Consider the following 20189-nt stretch of genomic DNA (forward strand, 5'->3'; position numbering starts at 1 on the left):
GCAACGTCCTCACCTAAACTTCAATGTCAGGGGCATGAACTACGAAGTACCGCTGCATCCCTGACCAGTCGATGATCTACTTTTGTCTCTTTTGGCGAAAGGTCAGTCTTCATATTTTGACAATTTGACCAACTGCAATTAAAAGCAGATTCTCCGACAGCTAATCATGTTGTTATCTTCTTGCTCAAATAAAAAAAAAAAAAAATCATGTTGTTATCTTATTTCCACAACTGGCATCCCTGGTTAGTCTTCCAAAAGAGTCAAAATGAATGCAGGCATACTCTAGCTGTAGCTACTGAGTGCTACTCTGCCTGCTTTGGTTTTCTCTTCCGTGGGTCTATCTCAGAAAATAATGTTAAATATGATCAATGGAAAGGTCTAAGATTGACCTTATGGCTGCAAAGTAGAGAGAAAATGAGCATATGCTTTAAAAAAAAAAATCTCAAATTTTACCCACTGTGACATAAATACTCTAAATTTTTTTTTAAAAACTTAGACATGGGTTATAGCTATTTCAATTCCATGTAGGGTATACAAGTATAAGTTTAGAATATTTGCGGCACAATGCATAAGTTTAGGGTTTTTAGTGATCTAAAGAAAAAAATTCGAGACATTTAAGTCAAAGTATACATAATTTGAGGTTTCTTATGACATTAATCTATAAAAAAAATTTGATTGCAACTTTTATGAGATATTCCAAATTTGGAAAGAAAAAAAAAAAGGAGCGTGCATAGCAGGAAATTCGTGTTTAAAATTATATCGACCAACGTGTTATAGTGGGACAAAATAGATTTAACAATCGCAGAATTATTGATCTTTTTCACAAAAAATTTGATGTTGTAATTTGCTTAATCATCCTTTAATTTTTCAACATTTGTAGCACTCTGTAGATCTAAAATTTATCATTAAGTGCATCTAATGATCCATGACTAGACAAAACTTAATTGAATGTTTTTAAAGTTAAAAATCACTTCATGTGATAGGTAAAGAAGTGGTTAATTAAACTGTTTAGAGATGAAATATTCAACGAAAATTTAACACTAATATTCAATACTTACGTTTAAGCACTTAATTTTCAGTTTTATCAAACAATCATTAACGGCAGCACAGTAAAATATATCAGATAGTTGAAAATATCGATACCTGTATATCTAGTAACTATCCTCAGTAATTGTAATTATTTTGTAAGTTTTTATAAATGACAAGTTATAGTGGTCCATCCTTCAAGCATGGTAATCTACCATCTTTCAAGCGTAGTAATCTACCTCAAAGTTTGACAAGGTTGAATATCCTAATATTCTTAATTTTTCATGTCAAAATTTTAAATGACGTGAATTCATTGTAATTTTTTTTTGTTCTAGGTAATTTATCTAAATGATCGAATTTACTATCTTTATATGGTGTGATTTCATTAATCAACAGTAACATATAAAATCTTATCATCAGCATGATTTCTATAATAAATAATTGCAATTTACTATCTTTTTAAATCAACTTGTGGTGAAATTTACCCTTTTGTAATCTAATGGCTCGCATTGAATCGGACTAATCACGCATTTTCTTACATGACACCACAAAATTTCATTCTTTCAACTACTATCATCACAATCTGAAAGTACCTAGTTTTTGTAAAATTCATTTCTTGAATTTCCAAAGCATTTCAACGGGTGCATTTTAATGAGACAGAATTAGTCTCTAACGGAAGTTTTCAACATTACTTTTTTTTTTTTCACATAAGATTGCTTACATCCAATAATAACATTCTCAAAATTCAAGCCATGTAATACTAAGGCATTTATATATACATGTAATTTAATTTAGTCGAGCAGATGCAATGCCAAGTTTGAGCTCAACTCAATTATCTTATTCATGCTTAAAATTCAACTCAAACGTGATCGAATTATAAAGTTTCTACTTGAGCTCTACCAAAGTAGAAAAGGCTAGATATTTCCAGATATTTCTCATAACTCAAGTACAATCAAGTTGTGAAGGAACTCGGGCCCATGTCCTTTGAACTTAATAATCTTGGATGTTTTCCCTAGATGTATGTGTATACATTTATACACGTGACTATATCACGTAAAATTTAAGGATTTTCATGTCTTTTTTTTAAACCCAAAAAGTACTTTTAAGAGAAAGAGCACATGCTCGATTAGGCTTGAATTAGGTTAAGCAAGCTTGTGGAATTGGGTATTGGCCCGCCCAATCTTCACTTGACTAAATACTCAAGTGGCTCAAGTTCAAGTTCGAGCTCGAGCTTGAGCTCCAGCTCAATTCAAAATTAGAGGAGTCAATTCCAAAGTAATCATCAAGTGTAGCTCAAACTACCTATCAATAGTTTGGCTCTGTATGACTTCTCATTGAATTTACCTACTTATTCAATTTATTCATTATTTAATTAAATAAAATATCAGATATCTAAAATACGTAATGACCGTGGTAGATTCATCCATAAAATTCCCACTAATCTTTTAAACTTTAAACCAGCCATTTTCTTTTCACCCTATTTTTGGTAAATACCAAAAACAGAAAAGAAACGTTCGACACGTGCACATCCTCATCATCATCATGAAGCTGTTTTTGAATTATCCAGAGTAACCATCAAGTACAACTCGAACTACCTACCAATAATTTAACTCTGTATGACTTCTTTTTCAATCTACCTACTCATGCAACTTGATTATTATTTAATTAAATAAAATATCCAATATCTAAATAAGTAATGACCAGTGATATATTCGCAAATATTCTCATAACTCAAGTACAATCGAGTTATAGTGACAATCACATAAATCAAAGGATTTTCATGTCATTTTTTATACATAAAAAGTATTTTTGAGAGCAATAACACATGCTTTTTTTGGTCAAAAAGTAACACATGTTTGATTAGGCTTGGATTAGACAAAGCAAGCCTATCAACTTGGATATTTGGTCAGCTTGACCTTCACTTGACTAAATACTCGAGTGGCTCCAATTCCAGCTGGAGCTCGATTCAAAATCAGAAGAGTCAATTTCTAGAATAACCATTAAGTGTAGGTTAAATTATTCACCAATGTAACTTATTTGTTATTTAATTGAATAAAATGTCCGATATCTTAAATGCGAAATAACTGGTGGTAGATTCATCTATAAAATTTCCATTAATCTTTTAAACTTTAAACCATTTTATATCCCGAAAAAGAAGGTAAAAAAATCTGCAATTTTTTTTTTTCCTTGGATAACTTCCATTCCGTTTTCATCTCACTCTATTTTTGGCAAGAAACTAGAAAAAGAAACGACACACACTTGCAGATCCTCGTCATCATCACCATCACCATCGTCCCCGACCTCTTTATTATAAATTGAATATAATATGCGCCATCTCCGAAGCCGCGACCGGTCGTTATGCCCTTCCGCCGCCATCTCCTTCTTCATCGCCAACGGTCAGTACAATAGCAACGACCTCTTCTTCAAATCCTCTCGTCGTCCATGGCCATTCGCGATCTCTGAAGATTCGAACCGCGCCGTGAGGAGGAGGACGACGACGACGACGCGGCGGCGGCGGCGGCGGGGGGAAAGTCTTGTGGAGAGAGGTTTCGGGGTTGGAGGAGCTTCGAGATGAGCGCCATCGAAGATATCGAGGACGACAGGGGGGAGCTGAGGAAGCCGTTCCTCCACACGGGGAGCTGGTACAAGATGCAGGGGATGGGGTCGCGGCAGTCCAGCATCACCGGATCGGCGCAGGTCCTCCGCGACGGCTCCGTCTCCGTCCTCCTCTGCGTCCTGATCGTCGCCCTCGGCCCCATCCAGTTCGGATTCAGCGTAAGCGCCCGAATCTCGCACGATGCGATGCCTTCTTCTCGTTTACCTACCTACCTGTCGGCCTGTGAGTCTTTGTGCTGTTTTTCGGCTTTCAGTGCGGATACTCGTCTCCTACGGAGGAGGACATAATGAGCGACCTGGGCCTCTCGCTCTCGCAGGTGCGACTCGCTCCGGGAACTGAAATGAAATCTTTCGTGTTTTTCGGTTTTGAATCTGCTTTTGATTGTTGACTGATGCGATTTCTTCTCGATCGCGGAACAATGCTGGATGTAGTTTTCGCTGTTTGGCTCGTTGGTGAATGTGGGAGCTATGATCGGGGCGATCACGAGCGGCCAAATTGCGGAGTACATCGGTCGGAAAGGGGTAATGCCGCTCATTTCGATCAGCTGCCGTTTTTTCATAGGGGTTTCTTTTATCATTTGTCTTAGTCAAGTGTAAGCAATTTCCACCTTGGTTTGAGTTCTTTTGGCTCTTTGCTCTTCTGCTGGAACTTTCATTTTGATAATGTGACTGATTTTTGGAGATTTTCAGCACTGAACAATCAGCATCCTGAAAAAAAGGATAAGATGTTCGGTTTGAAGTAATTTACGTTTTAAATTTGATGGAGCTTTTGGAGTCATTTGAGTACCTTTCATTAAGCTATAAGTAGAGGTTGAAGAGTTTGGTCCGTGCCCCCAAGCCTTTTCCATGGCTTTTGGCTTTTCAGCATGAGGCTCTAAAGCTTCACTAGTTTTCTATTGCTTATTATGGGTGAAGCTGCTGATGTAATTCACTGCATAAAACAAATTGCTGCATATGGTGAATGAATACCAGTACAATCTAACAAAATATTCTCATTCTGGAACTTTATTGCTAATTTCTTGATTTGCTGAGCTGACCTGTTCCTTCTAAATGTCCAAAACAAACGTCACTATGATTGCTTTTGTTATGTATTCTGTGATTCTTGTGTGGACACTGTCAATTCCTAACCATGCTTAACTGCAGTCTCTGATGATCGCTGCAGTCCCTAATGTTATAGGGTGGCTGGCTATATCATTTGCCAAGGTGAGTGATCATTATGCTCAGATAATTCATGAAACTCAATCAATCACAGCAGCATCCTTATGTACCACTTGGCTGCTTCTGTAGGATTCCTCATTCTTATACATGGGGAGGTTGTTGGAGGGATTTGGTGTGGGTATAATTTCTTATACGGTAATCTTTCAAAAACTCATTTTTATTAAACCCTTTGCATTTGCACTTGGCTGCAGTGTGACAAATCTCAATTCTGGCTCTTCTTGGTATATATAGGTGCCGATATATATAGCTGAGATAGCACCCCAGAACATGAGGGAACCCTGGGTTCTGTGAATCAGGTCAACACACCTACCGCAAATTTTCTGCTTGATGTGATACCTTTTCTTATAATAATTTTGATGTAGTTTTGACATAATTATGGAAAATGTTTCATTTCCTTTTCTATTAGTAGCTCTCAGTTACAGCAGGCCTTTTGTTAGCTTACTTTTTCGGACTATTTCTCAGCTGGAGGATCCTTGCTGTCTTTGGTAAGTCCATGAAGAGAAAATCTATTATTGAAAGAGAAGTATATAATGCTAGATGTACTAAACTTCTGACACCCTTACAAGACTTCCAACACAAAAAAGCCTTTTTTGTCTTTTTTTTTTTTGCTAACAACATAAAAAGCTTTTGGACATTTGTAATTCCCACATCGATTGTTATTAATTAATTTTTATCTTAACTCTCCTTGCTATACTGAACAAAATGCCCATTTGCTTTACGAATGGTGGCGTTTCTGTTATAAGGTCATTGGCCAAGTACACTGATTAGTTTTCTGATGCCATGAATTTGGTGACACTCTACTCACTTATATCTAGTTATTTTCTTTGTTATTGATTTTGAACATCTTTTGCAGGGTCTCTTCCGTGTTTAATATTGATTCCTGGCTTATTTTTCATCCCAGAGTCTCCTCGATGGTTGGTATGAAATCTGATGTGGCTTTCTGCATTTTACTCACCCCCCTCCCCCTTCACTTCCTGCTCTCATTTCTTCATTTGCTGCTTTCTTATGTTGCTCTTCTGCTTTATGTTCTTTGGAATTTAAAATGCTGCAGGCCAAAATGGGTTTGATGGAGGACTTTGAAGCCTCTTTGCAGGTCCTCCGGGGATATGATACTGATATTTCCCTTGAAGTTAATGAAATCAAGGTATTAAAAATCTTTTGCAACTTGAATGGCGTGACCTAATAGATATGTGTCATTTATGCAGTTCTTTGAGCCTTTTCTCATGCAAAAGAACTTAAGATAGTTAGCCAAAGTTAATTGATCTACATATGTCTCAATTCCTCTCTTTACGAAGTAGGATCAATTATAATGAGTTATATACTAATGAGTTATGTACTTCACATAGAGATCTGTTGCATCAACAAGCAAAAGAACAACGATTAGTTTTGCAGAGCTCAAGCGGAAAAGATATTGGTTTCCTTTAATGGTAAATGTTTAACTTGAATCTTCCTTGAACTTCATCATCTCATACCTTGACATCTCATCCTTTCCTGTGTCAAATATATGTGTTGCAGGTAGGTATTGGACTTCTTGGGCTCCAGCAACTCAGTGGCATCAATGGTGTTTTATTCTATTCCGCCACAATATTTGAAAATGCAGGTGGCAATCGATTGTGTTGCAGTGCAGCCTCTATTTCATCTAAAAGAAGTGAATTTATTAGAACCTGCAACTTTAAATCTTTCTCCTTCTTCAATGCTACTGTTAAGGACAAAGTGAAAATCTATTAATCATGATCCTCCCCAAAAAATTCATTTCTCAGTCCATTTTCAGTTGAGGATGCTGATGTCACATTATATTAGATTTATTTAAACAGATTAGTAATTAAATGTTTTCTTTTCTATTTAAATAAACTTGAAATAGAGGACTATCAATTTTAAGTTCGAGAAAAGAAGAATAATACCCTAAGCTTGAGCTATGCAAAATTGTGAAAGAATTTACTGATATTATTACCAAGAGTTCAACCAATTAGCCTGTTTCAGTTCCTGGGGGATATAGTACTGGCAGATTCTAGAAGCCTGCAATGAAACAAGAAATTTCTTTTAGATTCTGCTTTAGTCAGGATGAACAAACAAAGCCATAGTGATACTTGCTGTTGCTCTGATAGCATCTGTTGACTGATGCAACCAATAGAGCTTCTCTTGGTTGATTAGGGTCTTCCTTTAATGTGCATTAATTTTGAATAGGAATTTCTTCAAGTAATCTCGCAAGTGTTGGAGTTGGTGTTATCCAGGTAATTTGGTGATTCTTTCGGTCTTCTTCTGCAGCAGTTAAACAATACAAAATACTTTTGACCTAATCTGAGGTGTAAGGACCTTTCGTGCTGTAGGTTCTTGCCACTGGGGTTACCACTTGGCTCCTGGATAAAGCAGGCCGAAGGCTGCTTCTAATAGTGCGTATGACTAAATTCTAACTAAAGTTGAGATTCTCTAAAACACGCTCAAATTGGTTATTTAAATCGTTGTTGCAGATATCCTCATCTGCAATGACTTTGAGCCTTCTTTTTGTGGCTGTAGCGTTCTATATAGAGGTCAGTAATACTGTTAGTTCAACCCTCTCTTTTCTGATGCAATATCTGCTATCCTGAGGCATCGCTCTTCCATATTCCAGAGTTCTGCTTCAGAAGACTCTAAATTATACAGCATAATGGGAATATTGGCCCTGGTTGGGGTTGTGGTATGACAATTTGTACTCACTGTCTCTACTTATTCATGTGCTTAATAAGTTTAAGGGTATGTTTTGAGCATCTTTATATCCAGGCTTTTGTTATTGCCTTCTCTCTGGGATTGGGAGCTATCCCATGGCTTATCATGTCTGAGGTAAGCACAATTTACTTTTTTTAACTAAATCCAAGAGTAGAGAATTCTCCTTCAGGTTTTAGAATTTACTTATTTATCCTAAAGGTTCTGTAGCAAAGAATTTTTCCGGGCTTGTGGGTCAACATCATTTCCAACTTAACAAATGGCAGTTCAACAAATCCATAGAACTTGATGGGCTAAGATCAAGTCATTTTTTACCTTGCAGAGATCCATAGTCACAATAAACTAACTACAGAAAATATGTCCTAGCATCTTGTATTTCATGTATATTAACTCAAATATTAATTCTTTTTGAACTTCAGATTCTTCCAGTAAATATTAAGGGCCTCGGCGGCAGTGTAGCAGTGTTGGCAAACTGGACATCGTCATGGGTAGTCACGATGACCGCAAACTTACTGTTGGATTGGAGCACTGGAGGTACTCTCTCGCTCTCCCCTGCAACACACTTTTCTCGTCCTTAACAGTTATTCCTGACATGGCCTTGGCAATTTTCTACAGGTACCTTCACAATCTACGCAGTTGTGTCTGCTTCTATCCTTCTCTTTGTGATACTCTTTGTTCCAGAAACTAAGGGAAGAACTCTGGAAGAGATTCAGTCGTCGTTCAGATGATTCTTGCCTCCTCTTGTGACATTGATTTTTGCTGTTCAATAATACAAATAATTGTCCTCCATGGCATACACAAAGCTCACATGGCAAGCATCAAGCATTGGCAGGGACATGAGAGTCAAAGGGATTGCAGTCTCTTCTAAATTTCACTTTGTATGACGACAATTCGAACCCTAGATAAGCAAATGTCTATTCTAGGTACTGGCCTTGCTAATCTAATGAATGAGGCAAGACACGAGCAAAAAAAATCAAGTGGTATGATTTAAATATAAGATAGTTTGCATTTGATGGCAAAAACTTGGCGTGGTCTTTCTCGCCAAAATAAAAAAGAAACATTTTGCCTTAACAAATCATGAAGGAACTTTAATTATGAGAAATTACCTTAAAGATTCAAAACAAATTTAAATTAAAGTTAATCCAAACACTAGAAAAATCGATAGTTAGTGATGAATGATGCATTTAAGGCATATGAAAAATTTATAAAAAGAAATTCAAACGACGGGGTTACGTGTACAAATGATTTTCCCGATCGATTCCGGTTTTATTAGGATGTTAAGGGGGCAATACCTTTTCTCCAATTTGATTAAGGCAAACTTGTGCAGTAGTAGACCAAAAAACAATAAAATGCAAATTCACCACCGAGGAAGAAAAAATGCAAATAAATTGGGCTTTCGGCCCACCCGCAATCCTCATCATTTATTGGGCTTTGGTTTGGGCCCAATTCGTGTTCTTTCTTTCCTGCGCCTCCCTCCTCCCTCCTCCCGCCAAAGCGTCGTTGTGCCTGTTAAACCCTAACGCCGGCTAAAACCCCTCCGTTTGCGTTCCGAGCTTCCAGCGAATTCAGCAACGCTCTTCCGGGCAAAAATTGGAAGCATCAGAAGCCGCGAAGAAAGGGGCGGCGAAAATGGAGGTTGATTCGTCGACCGACCCGATCGCGTCGAAGGCCGATGAGCTGCTGAAGGAAGTCGGGGTCGAGTACTCGCCTTCGTTCACCAAGCTCGTCGACGACGCGGTTTCCGCCGTCAAAGACGCCATCGCCAAGATTCCCGACGACTTGCAGGTCCGGCTCGTTGTTCTCGACCGTAAAAGTCCGCAGCTTTTTTCGTAGCTTCGCAGAACTGAACTGCCGAGGCGGTTTTTTTTTTTTTCGATTTTTTGCGTGGCCTGATTATAGGAAGATCAGAGAAGGGAAAAGAAAATGCGTCATTAGTATTGGCGACACTTGTGCAGGTCACAGCAGACTTGGCTCCGGCTTTCGTGAGGGACGTCGGGGCGGATAAAGTCGAGTTCAAGTTCAAGAAGCCGACATCCATTGACATCGGGGGCAGCTATGCCACGCGTTGCATTGCGAAGCCTGATGTGAATGTAGATCTTTTCATTGGGTTGCCAAAGGTACTTCTCTAGGTGATTTCCTCAATACTTTTCGGGTCCGTTGGAGTGGAATGTGGGCTAATTGGGAGCATGTGTTAATTGTTGGGATCGTTTGGGACAATTGATGCTGGACTTCACCAATTATAATTGAACGAGTCTCTTGTTGCCTCTGCTTCTATGTGGACAGGTTGAGGTCCTTGGTAGAATTCAATACAGGTTAGGGCCTTTTGGTAAACCAAGTTCTGCCGTGTAGTTTGTGTCAAAATAACTTACATTTTATCAGTATGTAATACAAAACTGCTTAGCTTCACTTGTATGCATCACCTAGGCCGTAGCACAAAAGAGGACAATTCTATTACGTGGAGATAAAAAATAATCTAAAGGTCATGCATCTCATTTGTAGTTGATGAAGTGTAGGGGTGAGCAATCCCAGGTTCTGTAAGTATTGCCCGGAATCTACTCGCTGGAACAGGTTCTTATTTTTTGGAACCTCAACCTTGGAACTTGGAACCTTCCCGGTTTTAGGTTTGAAGGTCAATTCTAGGTTCCACCCAGGTTCTACTTGCATTGTTAATTGAACGATTGCAATAAATCATCATCTTTAGTGACCATACTTATTACTACAATCCAATGACCACAACATATATTTAGACACACATAGAATATGAAACATTAACAAAGTAAAAGTCTCGGTCATAAATGGAAGTTCAGATTAGTGGTTCCAAATTATATACTCATCATCAAATGCCATGGAATAGCACAGGATCACACGAAGACATAGATAAAGAAAAACACAAAATCTTGTTTTAGGTTCTACTGACCTAGAATTTGAAATCTACCCGTTGAAACAGGTTCCTTAATTTCTGGAACTTGAAACCTACTTAATATACCTAGGAACTTTGAACCGGATAAGTTCCCACAGGTCTGGTTCTTGGTTCCAGGTTCTACTCAGGAACCATGCTCCCCCTAATGAGGTGCTTGCCCATGCACACAAAAGACGAGGTGTCATTGTCAGTCTACAGTGGTTGTTCTTATGCACTCGGCATATCTGGTTTGATGCTTCCACTTAAGGAAGACACGAGTTATGAATACTAGTCTGGTTTATTTCAGATGAAGGGTTCAGATCTTTTTGTCCAACTTTGCTGGTCATGCTTGGTCGAGTTGTCCATAATGTTCTGACTATGATATGAATGTCTTATCTACAGGAATGTTTCCATGAAAAAGATTATCTGGATCATCGATACTTTGCCAAACGATGCTTATACCTCTGCACAATAAAAAAATATTTGAAGCTCTCTAGATCAGTCAGCAAGATTGAGTGGTCCTTCCTCCAAAATGAGGCTCGAAAACCCGTGTTAATAGTACATCCAGGTTGGATTTCCTTTTCTGCATCAGCTTCATTTGCACTATTTAAATGGAGGCTGATCATTAGTTCCTTGTTTTGATATTACTATGACTTTAAAAACACAAGCTGAATTGTAAATTCCATCCTTTTGTGTCTTAGCTGCAAAGCCTGTTGAAGTTCCAGGATTCTTTGTCCGATTAATTCCTACCGCCAAATCCTTATTCAATATTTCAAAGTTGAACTTGAACCGCAGCAACATCCGTGCTCTCAATCAAGGTTGTATTTTGCCTTAAGCTCAGATTCTGTATGTATGGTAATGTGTTTACTGAAACTGACATGTTACTTCTTGGAAGGTACTGTTCAAGCCACACCGACATACAATACTAGTATTTTGGAGGACATGTTTATGGAGAATAATGTAGAGTTACTAAACAAAACGCTTGTTGGATGTAAGGAATTAAGGGAGGCAGTAATTTTGCTCAAAGTATGACTCTAAAAGATTTGGTGATTTAATGCTGTTGAGTAATTTACTGGCGGATGAAATAATGCATAATGCTTTTATCCACAGGTCTGGGCCCGGCAGAGGAGTTCCTTGTACATCCACGATTGTTTAAATGGATTTTTAATCTCTGTCATTATTTCATACCTTGTAAACTCTGGCAAGGCTAAAAACTCACTGAAAGCAATGCAGATATTCCGCATTACACTTGACTTCATTGGTATGTTAATATTGCTCTCTCCCCACCAATCGTCTGTTGTTACCACTTTGTGCAGTAATCAAGCTTCTGGCTAGCCTGGGAACAAGAGTTTCTTTGAGTTGTTTGTTAATTTATTCCGAAATGCAACCATTTTTCTGCATAATTAATGAGAAAGACAAGGAAAGAAAAAGTTGATTTAGATTGAGAAGATAAAGTGGTATAAGGAGATTTTAGCCAGGGACTTACACAAACTTTAGTCAAAGACATTGTAGTATATCTTATAGAGCACCTTCAAGTTTAAATGTTACTGAAGGGAGCGCCCCTCATGTGCAGTTGGAAACCATAGAACAATGACTAAGCAGGTGCCTGAAGCTATCAGATGCTACTGCCAATCTCAGGACACATTGGGAGTGACAGATAGGATGATTCTTCACATTGTAAAGTAGAAATCCATATAGAAAATAACCATCAGTGGTTTTCCTATCCTTAAACAGCTTTGGCCTCAATGAAGAACTGCCCTATGATTATCCCCATCTGTGCAATTACCTGACATGAGAGCTTGAACTTGAAGGAAGCAAATCTCAGATTTGATAAATCTAGTTGAGTACTATAAGTTTTGAAGGTTGAGGGCGTAGGTTGAGCGATCAATACATTTTTGGGTTTTCTGTAAGCAGCTATTAGAATCAGCTGTTATTCTAAGTTGAAGTTTGGTTATCAAATTGGACGCTTTATATTTTCATCTGAGTTTGTTTGGCAGCCGAGAAATTTTATTCTGTTGGTAGATTCTAATAGTATGATTGAGTTCTTACAGTTTATTTTCTTGCAGCCAATTCAAAATTATGGAAGCGTGGACTTTTCTTTCAAGGAGAGGGAGAGAATGGTATATTGAAGGAGGTCTGATTTCTTCTTTCAATTTTTTCCTTTTGATATTGCATGTCATCTTTTTTGCAAAGTTGGGGTGGGGAAGGAAGGGGGGGAGAGAGAGAAGTTAATATAGCTGCTGAGTTCTATCGTGAAGTGGCATGTAGTACTTAGTTCAGACAAGATTTTGGACCTTCGAGAATTGTACTTGTGTTAGATTTCTAGTTAGGGTGCCCTTCGGCTTATGGAAACATACTTTGTCTTTTCTCGTTAGACATTATATACAAGGTGGCTGATTTCATTGGAGGAGTGCAGTATACTAAGAGGTCACCAATGTCATTGTGAGTTCCTTCTGGATGTTATTGGCTTGTGCAGCTTAACATGCAATTCGTGTTCATTAATGCAGGAGAGGACACAATTAATGAATCTTTTCCCAGTAGTCATATGCAATACATCTGCTCCTCTTAATTTGGCTTTTCGCATAGCAGACAATGGTTTCCTTGAGGTAATAAATCTTGTTTTGATTTTTGTTTGCATCACATTTTAGCCTCTTTTATTTTATTTTTTAAATTTCTCAGTCTAAATTTTTGTCAATTGGTATATAATATAATGAGCCCCAGCTCCAACATGAGGCTGCTTTGACCCTCAAATGCATGGAGAAGTGTAAAGATGGTGGCTTCGAGGAGATTTTTATTACCAAGGTCGACTTTCCTGCTAAATATGATCTATGCTTAAGGTAAGCCATATGGTGCGCTATTGAGCCTTCACTACTAGCATGACTGCATTTTGTTTCTGCAAAATATTGTTGGCTCCTGCTCTTCATGATCTGTATTTGCCAAATCGTGTGCTTTTGTGATGCCTTTCTTTTGCTTTTCAATAAATGAAGAGTGAATATTGTGTGCTTTTGTGATGGAAATACAAGAAGAAAAAAATCAAATCTATGTATGGAACTTTAAACAAACCTCTACAAATAAGTTCCTTATGGCCTAAATTTCATCGATTAGTGACAGCTGGAAAAACGTGCGACAAGCAGCTTAGATGCTTAACTTTTAGTTATGAAGAGAAGACTATGGCCCAGGGGTACCAACCGACCTTCACCAATATGGAGTTTAGATCCAAGTCTTAGGACTCTTTGCCATGACGTACCACAAACATTAAAAAGATAACCTCAGTTCTGATGAAGACGAAGTCCTCTTATTTCCCTTTGAACTTGATGTTAATTCTTGATTTAGTACAGTTTCTGATTTTCACATAGATGGAGCATGATTGCGTTTGCAAGTCCTTTTGGGCCATGCTCTTATGTTATCAATTGTGAGATCTGGGCCAGTCAAATGCTTAGTAATTCCTTCATCTGATCCCAAATCCAAGCCCAATTGTCATCGTGTTGGACCATACTGGAGCTGTCCATTGAACTGTTTACTAATAAATCCTAGTAAACGGCTTATTATCAATTGTGAATGATAACTTGTGTACGAATGTACTGTTCTACCTACTCTACCATATTTTTATATTCACACATTTAAGGCATTACCACCACATTGGCGGAGTAGTTGACATGGTGGGGAGTGTGGGGGTGAGGGATCCAAATCCTATTACCAACAAATATCTACTTTAACTGTCAACAAAAATTAAGCCAGTGGTGCTTCTAAGAGTCTACTTGGGTCATAACTGTGAAGGCACCATATTTGCTTCGTAGAGCGTGGCCTGTTTATTTTCTTTTGAAGTTGAGAACCACACTTTCGGAAACTAGAATTCAATATGCTTTACCTTGGGGATGCAAATGCAGATGCATCTGTTCTTGTACAGCTGGCAATAGGGGCGCTAAGCCAGAGGTGCTTCTAGGAGTCTACTTGGGCACTTTTTGTTGGAAAGTCAGCTTGGGTGACTTTTATTTGTTATGGAGTTTGTCTCGAGTTGAGATAACAACTTGAGTTAGGTGGGTTGCTAGCAGAATCAAGTAGTTAACATCTCACTTATTTGTTGTGATATTTTACACACATGACAACAAATGCATACAAGTTCCGCAAATGTGATCAAGTTTGAGTTGATTTTGGTATCATACTTGAGCTATATGCTAATGTAATCAGCAAGTGACTCAAAGCAACTGGCAGATTGTGAGTTGGGAATAGCTGAACTGTAGACTTATATACTGAAAAACCATTATTATACTATCATGAAATTGATGGAAGCAATCACTTTTCTCATTTCTTTCATTTTTCCAATCAGACTGTTCGGTATAGTTCTTATGATTTCTGGGTCCTTCTATAATCAGCAATGGTATTTGGTCATGTACATATTATAGTCTTCCTTGCTAATAGCTTTCACATATTTGGTCTCTAGGATTAACTTGAAGGAAAATAAAGAGGTGTTTGCATCTGGCTTTTGCTTGGACAAGGAATGCTGGAGATTATATGAGCAAAAGATGCAATCAGTGTTACATCAAGGACTGAGTGATCGAGCAAAGATTGTTCATGTTGCGTGGAAAAATACCCCTTCTGAGTATAGTATAGAAAATGTATTAACTGGATTTTTCTTTTTTCTGGTGTCTTTAAGTCATTTAACTATCTCCATTTGAAATTAATGATCTTTGTATGTGGATATCTCCATTTGAATTTAATGATTCCAGGGATTATCAACACTTGGTAAAGAGCCATTATTTGTTGGAATTTCCATAAGCTCCCCAGATAAAGCTTTTAGAGTGGTCGACATAGGCCCTAATGCTGAGAACAAGGAGGAGGTATCTCATCTGTTTCCTTCTCTTGTTAATGCGAGAAAGTTCTCGTTATTCAACTATAGACTTCATTTACTTGTTTGCTAGGCCCTCAAATTCCGAAAGTTCTGGGGGGAGAGGGCAGAGCTTCGGCGATTTAAGGATGGCACAATTGCAGAAAGCACAGGTAAGGCAATTTTGTATTTTCTGTGAGTGAATGCTTCTGAAAGCGATTCCTTTGCCTCGATGATCAACAATTGGCACCTTTTAACTTTGCAGTATGGGATTGTCAACCATGGACCAGACATCTCATTATAAAAAGGATTGTGGAGTACGTACTTACACGACATTTCTCTCTCTCAAATGAAAACATAGTACATTATGTGGATCAGCTTGATTTCTGTTTGCTTCATGGTGTTGAAGGTAGCTTTGCCTCTTCTTTATGGTTGCTTGGATTTTCTTTTCTCAAAGTTCTGCCTGTTATACTTTTTTTCTTTCTTTTGAATATGTTTATTGTGCTTACGATGTTAAATTGGTTAGATCCCATGGCATTTTCTGGATACTTGATTCGAGCATTTGAGGTTTTGTCTAAACGCTTGCGGCTCATTGAAGATATCCCTTTAAAGGTCTCTAGTGTGCAGCCTCTGGACTCAGGTACAGTCTCTTTCCTCAGGACTTAGTACAGTTTGTAGATGTATGATTATTGTTGTCGTCTAATTTTTTTTTTTTTAATTGGCGTCGACATCCATTTTGTGTACTTGGTGGTTCTGGGTATGTATCAGTCTATCTTTTTTCTTTTTAGCACATAATATTGATGTAACCAAATGAAAAGTCCACTGTAACATGCAAATGGAATGACTTCATTTACTACGCTGATTCAACTTTGAGGTTTTTCCAGCTCACCTGTGTATGTAGAAGCAGACAGAGCAGAGATTTTGGTGCTAGGAATAGAGACCGGCAATATGACCACTGTTCTTTAAAGAAGTTTGTAGGGTTTTCCTCCTATTTTGAATTAATATCTCAACTCACAATTAGAAATCTATCATATTAGGCTGGTCCTTTTATTTGAAATACTACAAAATGCTGGATTTATTAGATGAAATGTGGTCCTTTGAAGCTGGCGGTGTGAGCAAAATGTAGTCGGCGATCTTATTTTACTCCAGGCTTTCTTCATGGGAGCCAACAGAGGGCAAAATGCAGTTGAGTTCTTACTTGTGTTCACAGCTTTCAGGTTCACATCTGTTTTTCCTCCGGAACCTCATCCAGTGATTGCTGAGAAGAGCGAGCTCCCTAGACAAGTTAGGCAGATTCCATTGAGCATTCAACCCCTGGAAGTGATGATTCAGGCATGTTCACTCGTTCAGCTCTCAATGGATGTTACTGATGAATTTATGTGCTCTGACTTATTGGTATTGGCTTATTTAGTTGGAAGGTTCTGGGAATTGGCCAATGGATGATGTAGCAGTTGAGAAAACTAAAATTGCTTTTCTTCTTAAAATTGCAGAAAGGTAGGTATTTCAGTTCAGTTTTGTGAAATTTGATTAGCTTTAAAACTTATGATTTTATGTGCTTTATTGCAGTCTCCAGAGTACTTATGGAATGACATGTTCTGCAAGTGAGGATGATGTAGATGTGTTAATGTCTGGATTTGCCTTTCGTCTTAAAATCTTGCATGAGAGGGGCTTGAGTTTGTCGAAGAGAGAAAGTAAGTTCTAGTACTCCTAATGCGACTGCTTGTTTGTAGTTCTGCATTTCAGGAACTATTTACTTTATCACACTTGATTTGCAGTTGGAAGCGATCAAGGGAAGCAAGCCTCTTCTGTAGATAAGAAACTTTTCATTCATGGCCAGCATGCTAGCATGATTAATGGGTTGCAGGGTCATTACCAATTATATGGGCCAGTTGTCCGGTAGGATGTTCATTTTTTACTTCCCTGTTGGTTATTTTTGTTGCAACAGTATCTTGATTTTGGGTGTACCTTTGTTCTGCAATGTAAGGCTGGCAAAAAGGTGGGTGGCTTCGCATCTCTTTTCAGCTTGCCTAAAGGAAGAGTCAGTTGAGCTACTGGTCGCGTATCTCTTTCTGAAGCCTTTTCCATTTACTGCTCCCTGCTCACGGATCACTGGCTTCTTGAGGTTGAGTTGCTCTTAATTTCATCAAAGATTTCAGTGATTTCTACTGTGAACCAACAATTTGCACTTGTTCCTGTTTTTCTACTTTTACTTTTCACATGATTGGCAACTATACTTGTAGCTCACTTCCTAGGCAGTGTTAGAAATTGTTCTTTCATACTTGTTAAATTGAGAATGTGTCATAGGATCTCTAATGAAGATACCATGTCCTTCTTGGATCGTTATGATAATCACTTTAGCTGTGAAGGTGCTTACTGGCTTTCTGTTTAGCAGCAGTTTCTATCATGCAAAGGCTTGCAAGCTGATACATGGAGGCTGTGGGTTGATTGTAGTTATTACCTTCTTTTTATTATGTACTGTTAGTAGTGGCGTGTTGTTGCCGGTGGACATAGTAGACAAGCTGCAAGTTTCCTTATTATAATTACCAGTTAGTAGAGCTGATGCCGTCACCTGTGAGCAAAGCTGTAAAATGCTGAAGCTCAATTTGACTTTATATTTGTTCTCCTCCAGTTTGTTATGCTTGTTTGCACCCTCAAATACAGTATAATCAGTCCCAAATGGTAAGCCTATTTATGTGGGCTGCATCACACTCTCGGATATATACTTATTGAGCCTATTCATCAAAACAATGTATCTTTTGTTGTATAATCCCATTGGTTGATGTGGGGTAGTGCTTGAAATCAGGAAAGTGTTTAGTAATATTTCCATTGATAACTTGGATACAGGTTCCTGAGGTTGCTGTCAGAGTATGATTGGACCTTCTCTCCCTTAGTTGTTGACATAAATAATGATTTGGGCCCAAATGATGAGAAAGAGATCAATGTAAGTGATGAGTCCGAATAATTGCTTATCATGGGGAGTGTTAAAATTTTCTGGTGAAGTGAATGTTCTTTTGTTGCTAACATTGGTCATGTACAAACTCTCTAGGAAAATTTCATGATGAGTAGAAAGATTTATGACCAGAATCCACAAGCTGTAGACCCTCCAATGTTCATTGGTACAGCGTATGACAAGGCATCTGAAGCTTGGACCAGATCCTCACCCAATTTCCTGGTGAGTAGTTCCTCCGTCATCTATCAGATCACTAAAGTTTTAAGAATGGGGAACACAGTAGGCTAGAGGAGGTGTGAATCATGTGAGGGTTAATAAAGCCAATGCTGCTCCTAGAATTTATATGTCCATTTGGTGCATATCATAGACCATTCTCTTCAACAACCTGCCACTGTTTTTTCTGAAAATCTAGTTTTTATTTGCACTATTGATTTTTCTATCAAGACATCCATGTTCATATAGGTGAGGAAGGAGTGTGTCTGGCAAAATCTGCACCCTAACTTTCTAGATGCAAATTCTGAAGGGGGAAAAATAGAAAAAATTTGTAAAAAGCCTGTCCATGTGCAATCCGATAATTTCCACATTGAATGTGGTTTGAAACGGCTAGTTTTATTGCATGCGGTACCTATTTCTGACGGTACTTTTGTGATTATTGGAAAAAGGAACTTAAAAGGTTGGTGGCTTATGCCAGAAGCAGTGCAAATTTGTTGACGAAACTAATATTGAATGATCAGATCGATACTTACAGATGGGAGGTGAGCAATTTATGTTTTAGTTGAATATCTAATTGTTGTTGTGATTGACTCATTTCCACCAACAATGATCTGTCACATATTTTTCCTTGTAGTGCCTTTTCCGGACTCCTTTGAGCAACTATGATGCTGTCATTCTTCTACATAGGAATAAACTGCCTTACCCACAACATCTGCTTTTCCCATCTGAAATGAATGGAGGTACTTAGGAGGGTTTGAGTTGCTCCGTGCTACCTCTTTTCTACTTTTTACTTTTGACACAAGTTTTTACTGTTGCTATACTTTGGACAGGGAAAACTGTAGCACTAGGGACTGCTAGTAAAGCTTTTCGCTCCTTTGTGACATCAAAAGACTTGAAGGGTAACTTGGAAGAAATAAAAAATAAGCTTATGGTAAAGTTTGATCCATTGCAGTATTTTCTTGAGGACTTACAGGTAATTGCTGCTGACAGCTTTGATTTTGGATCATGCATCAAGGAATTCTTTTTCTCCTCATGTTGTGCTTCAATTTTTATAGAGAGAGTTCCCGGAAACATTCAAGTTGTGGTATGATTCTCTTGGTGGTGATGCAATAGGCCTCACATGGGAAAGATCTGGACTGGTACATTTGGCTTTTTTCACCAAATTTATTCTTGGTGCAACAATGCCTAGTTTTTTGTCTCATTAACCTGGTCTATATCCCTTTGCAATTTGCAGAAACGTGCACGTGACGAGGAGGGTGAGGGAAGGAGCGACCCAGTAGATATGCTAAAAGCTGTCGGTGAGGTTGGGAAGGGTTTCGTGAGGAGTGTATATTTACTCAAGGCTCCAAGGCTCATGAACTGAAAAGTCTTCAATTCCAAGGATCTCGGATAAGGGCATGTTCTGTGTTGTACTCTTTTATTCCCTCGCACATATTCTCCACATAGTTAAGCTGTTGCTCCAAGAAAGCAAGGAAATAGGTCTTCTTGGGTGAGTGGTGTATTTTTGTTTAAACGGCTTAGTTTACCTAGGATATTTTGCGGCTGCAGGTTATTGTGATACATGAGAGTAGAAAGTAACTTGTATCCTAACAGCAAACTTTCAAATGTATGTAAAAGTTTTGGCACGCTTGATTTTTATTCAATAACACTAGATTTTGCTCACAGGAAATGGCACACTGTACATTTTTCGACTTGGTTTTTATTATTCTGCCGTGTGGATCATATATTTGCTTTGGATTCAA

The 20189-nt window shown here is 38.2% G+C and overlaps 2 protein-coding genes across 2 annotated transcripts; both read left to right on the forward strand.

Moving 5' to 3' along the window:
* The first annotated feature begins 3597 nt into the window (after positions 1–3597).
* Positions 3598–8557, forward strand: LOC104419741 (sugar transporter ERD6-like 6). The gene is given in 19 exon segments (XM_010031495.3): positions 3598–3801; positions 3897–3959; positions 4075–4164; positions 4786–4845; positions 4930–4995; positions 5092–5128; positions 5131–5156; positions 5270–5345; positions 5714–5778; positions 5912–6004; positions 6207–6287; positions 6376–6460; positions 7045–7091; positions 7188–7250; positions 7329–7388; positions 7469–7534; positions 7618–7677; positions 7980–8094; positions 8176–8557. Coding segments are annotated over 19 exon segments (1470 nt in total). The 3' UTR covers positions 8289–8557.
* Positions 8558–9049: 492 nt separating this feature from the next.
* Positions 9050–20116, forward strand: LOC104419742 (nucleolar protein 6). The gene is made up of 26 exons (XM_010031496.3): positions 9050–9345; positions 9516–9677; positions 10862–11027; positions 11161–11277; positions 11355–11485; positions 11570–11720; positions 12526–12593; positions 12967–13065; positions 13181–13296; positions 14901–15075; positions 15187–15297; positions 15379–15457; positions 15550–15693; positions 15811–15924; positions 16495–16616; positions 16696–16778; positions 16851–16975; positions 17060–17180; positions 17269–17406; positions 18129–18225; positions 18331–18456; positions 18897–18989; positions 19082–19187; positions 19278–19420; positions 19503–19586; positions 19682–20116. Exons 1-26 carry the CDS (start codon positions 9190–9192, stop codon positions 19808–19810), a joined length of 3156 nt encoding a protein of 1051 aa, XP_010029798.2. The 5' UTR covers positions 9050–9189; the 3' UTR covers positions 19811–20116.
* The last annotated feature ends 73 nt before the right edge of the window (positions 20117–20189 follow it).

Source organism: Eucalyptus grandis, chromosome 9 (assembly GCF_016545825.1).
Source record: "Eucalyptus grandis isolate ANBG69807.140 chromosome 9, ASM1654582v1, whole genome shotgun sequence".
Lineage (NCBI taxonomy): Eukaryota > Viridiplantae > Streptophyta > Magnoliopsida > Myrtales > Myrtaceae > Eucalyptus > Eucalyptus grandis.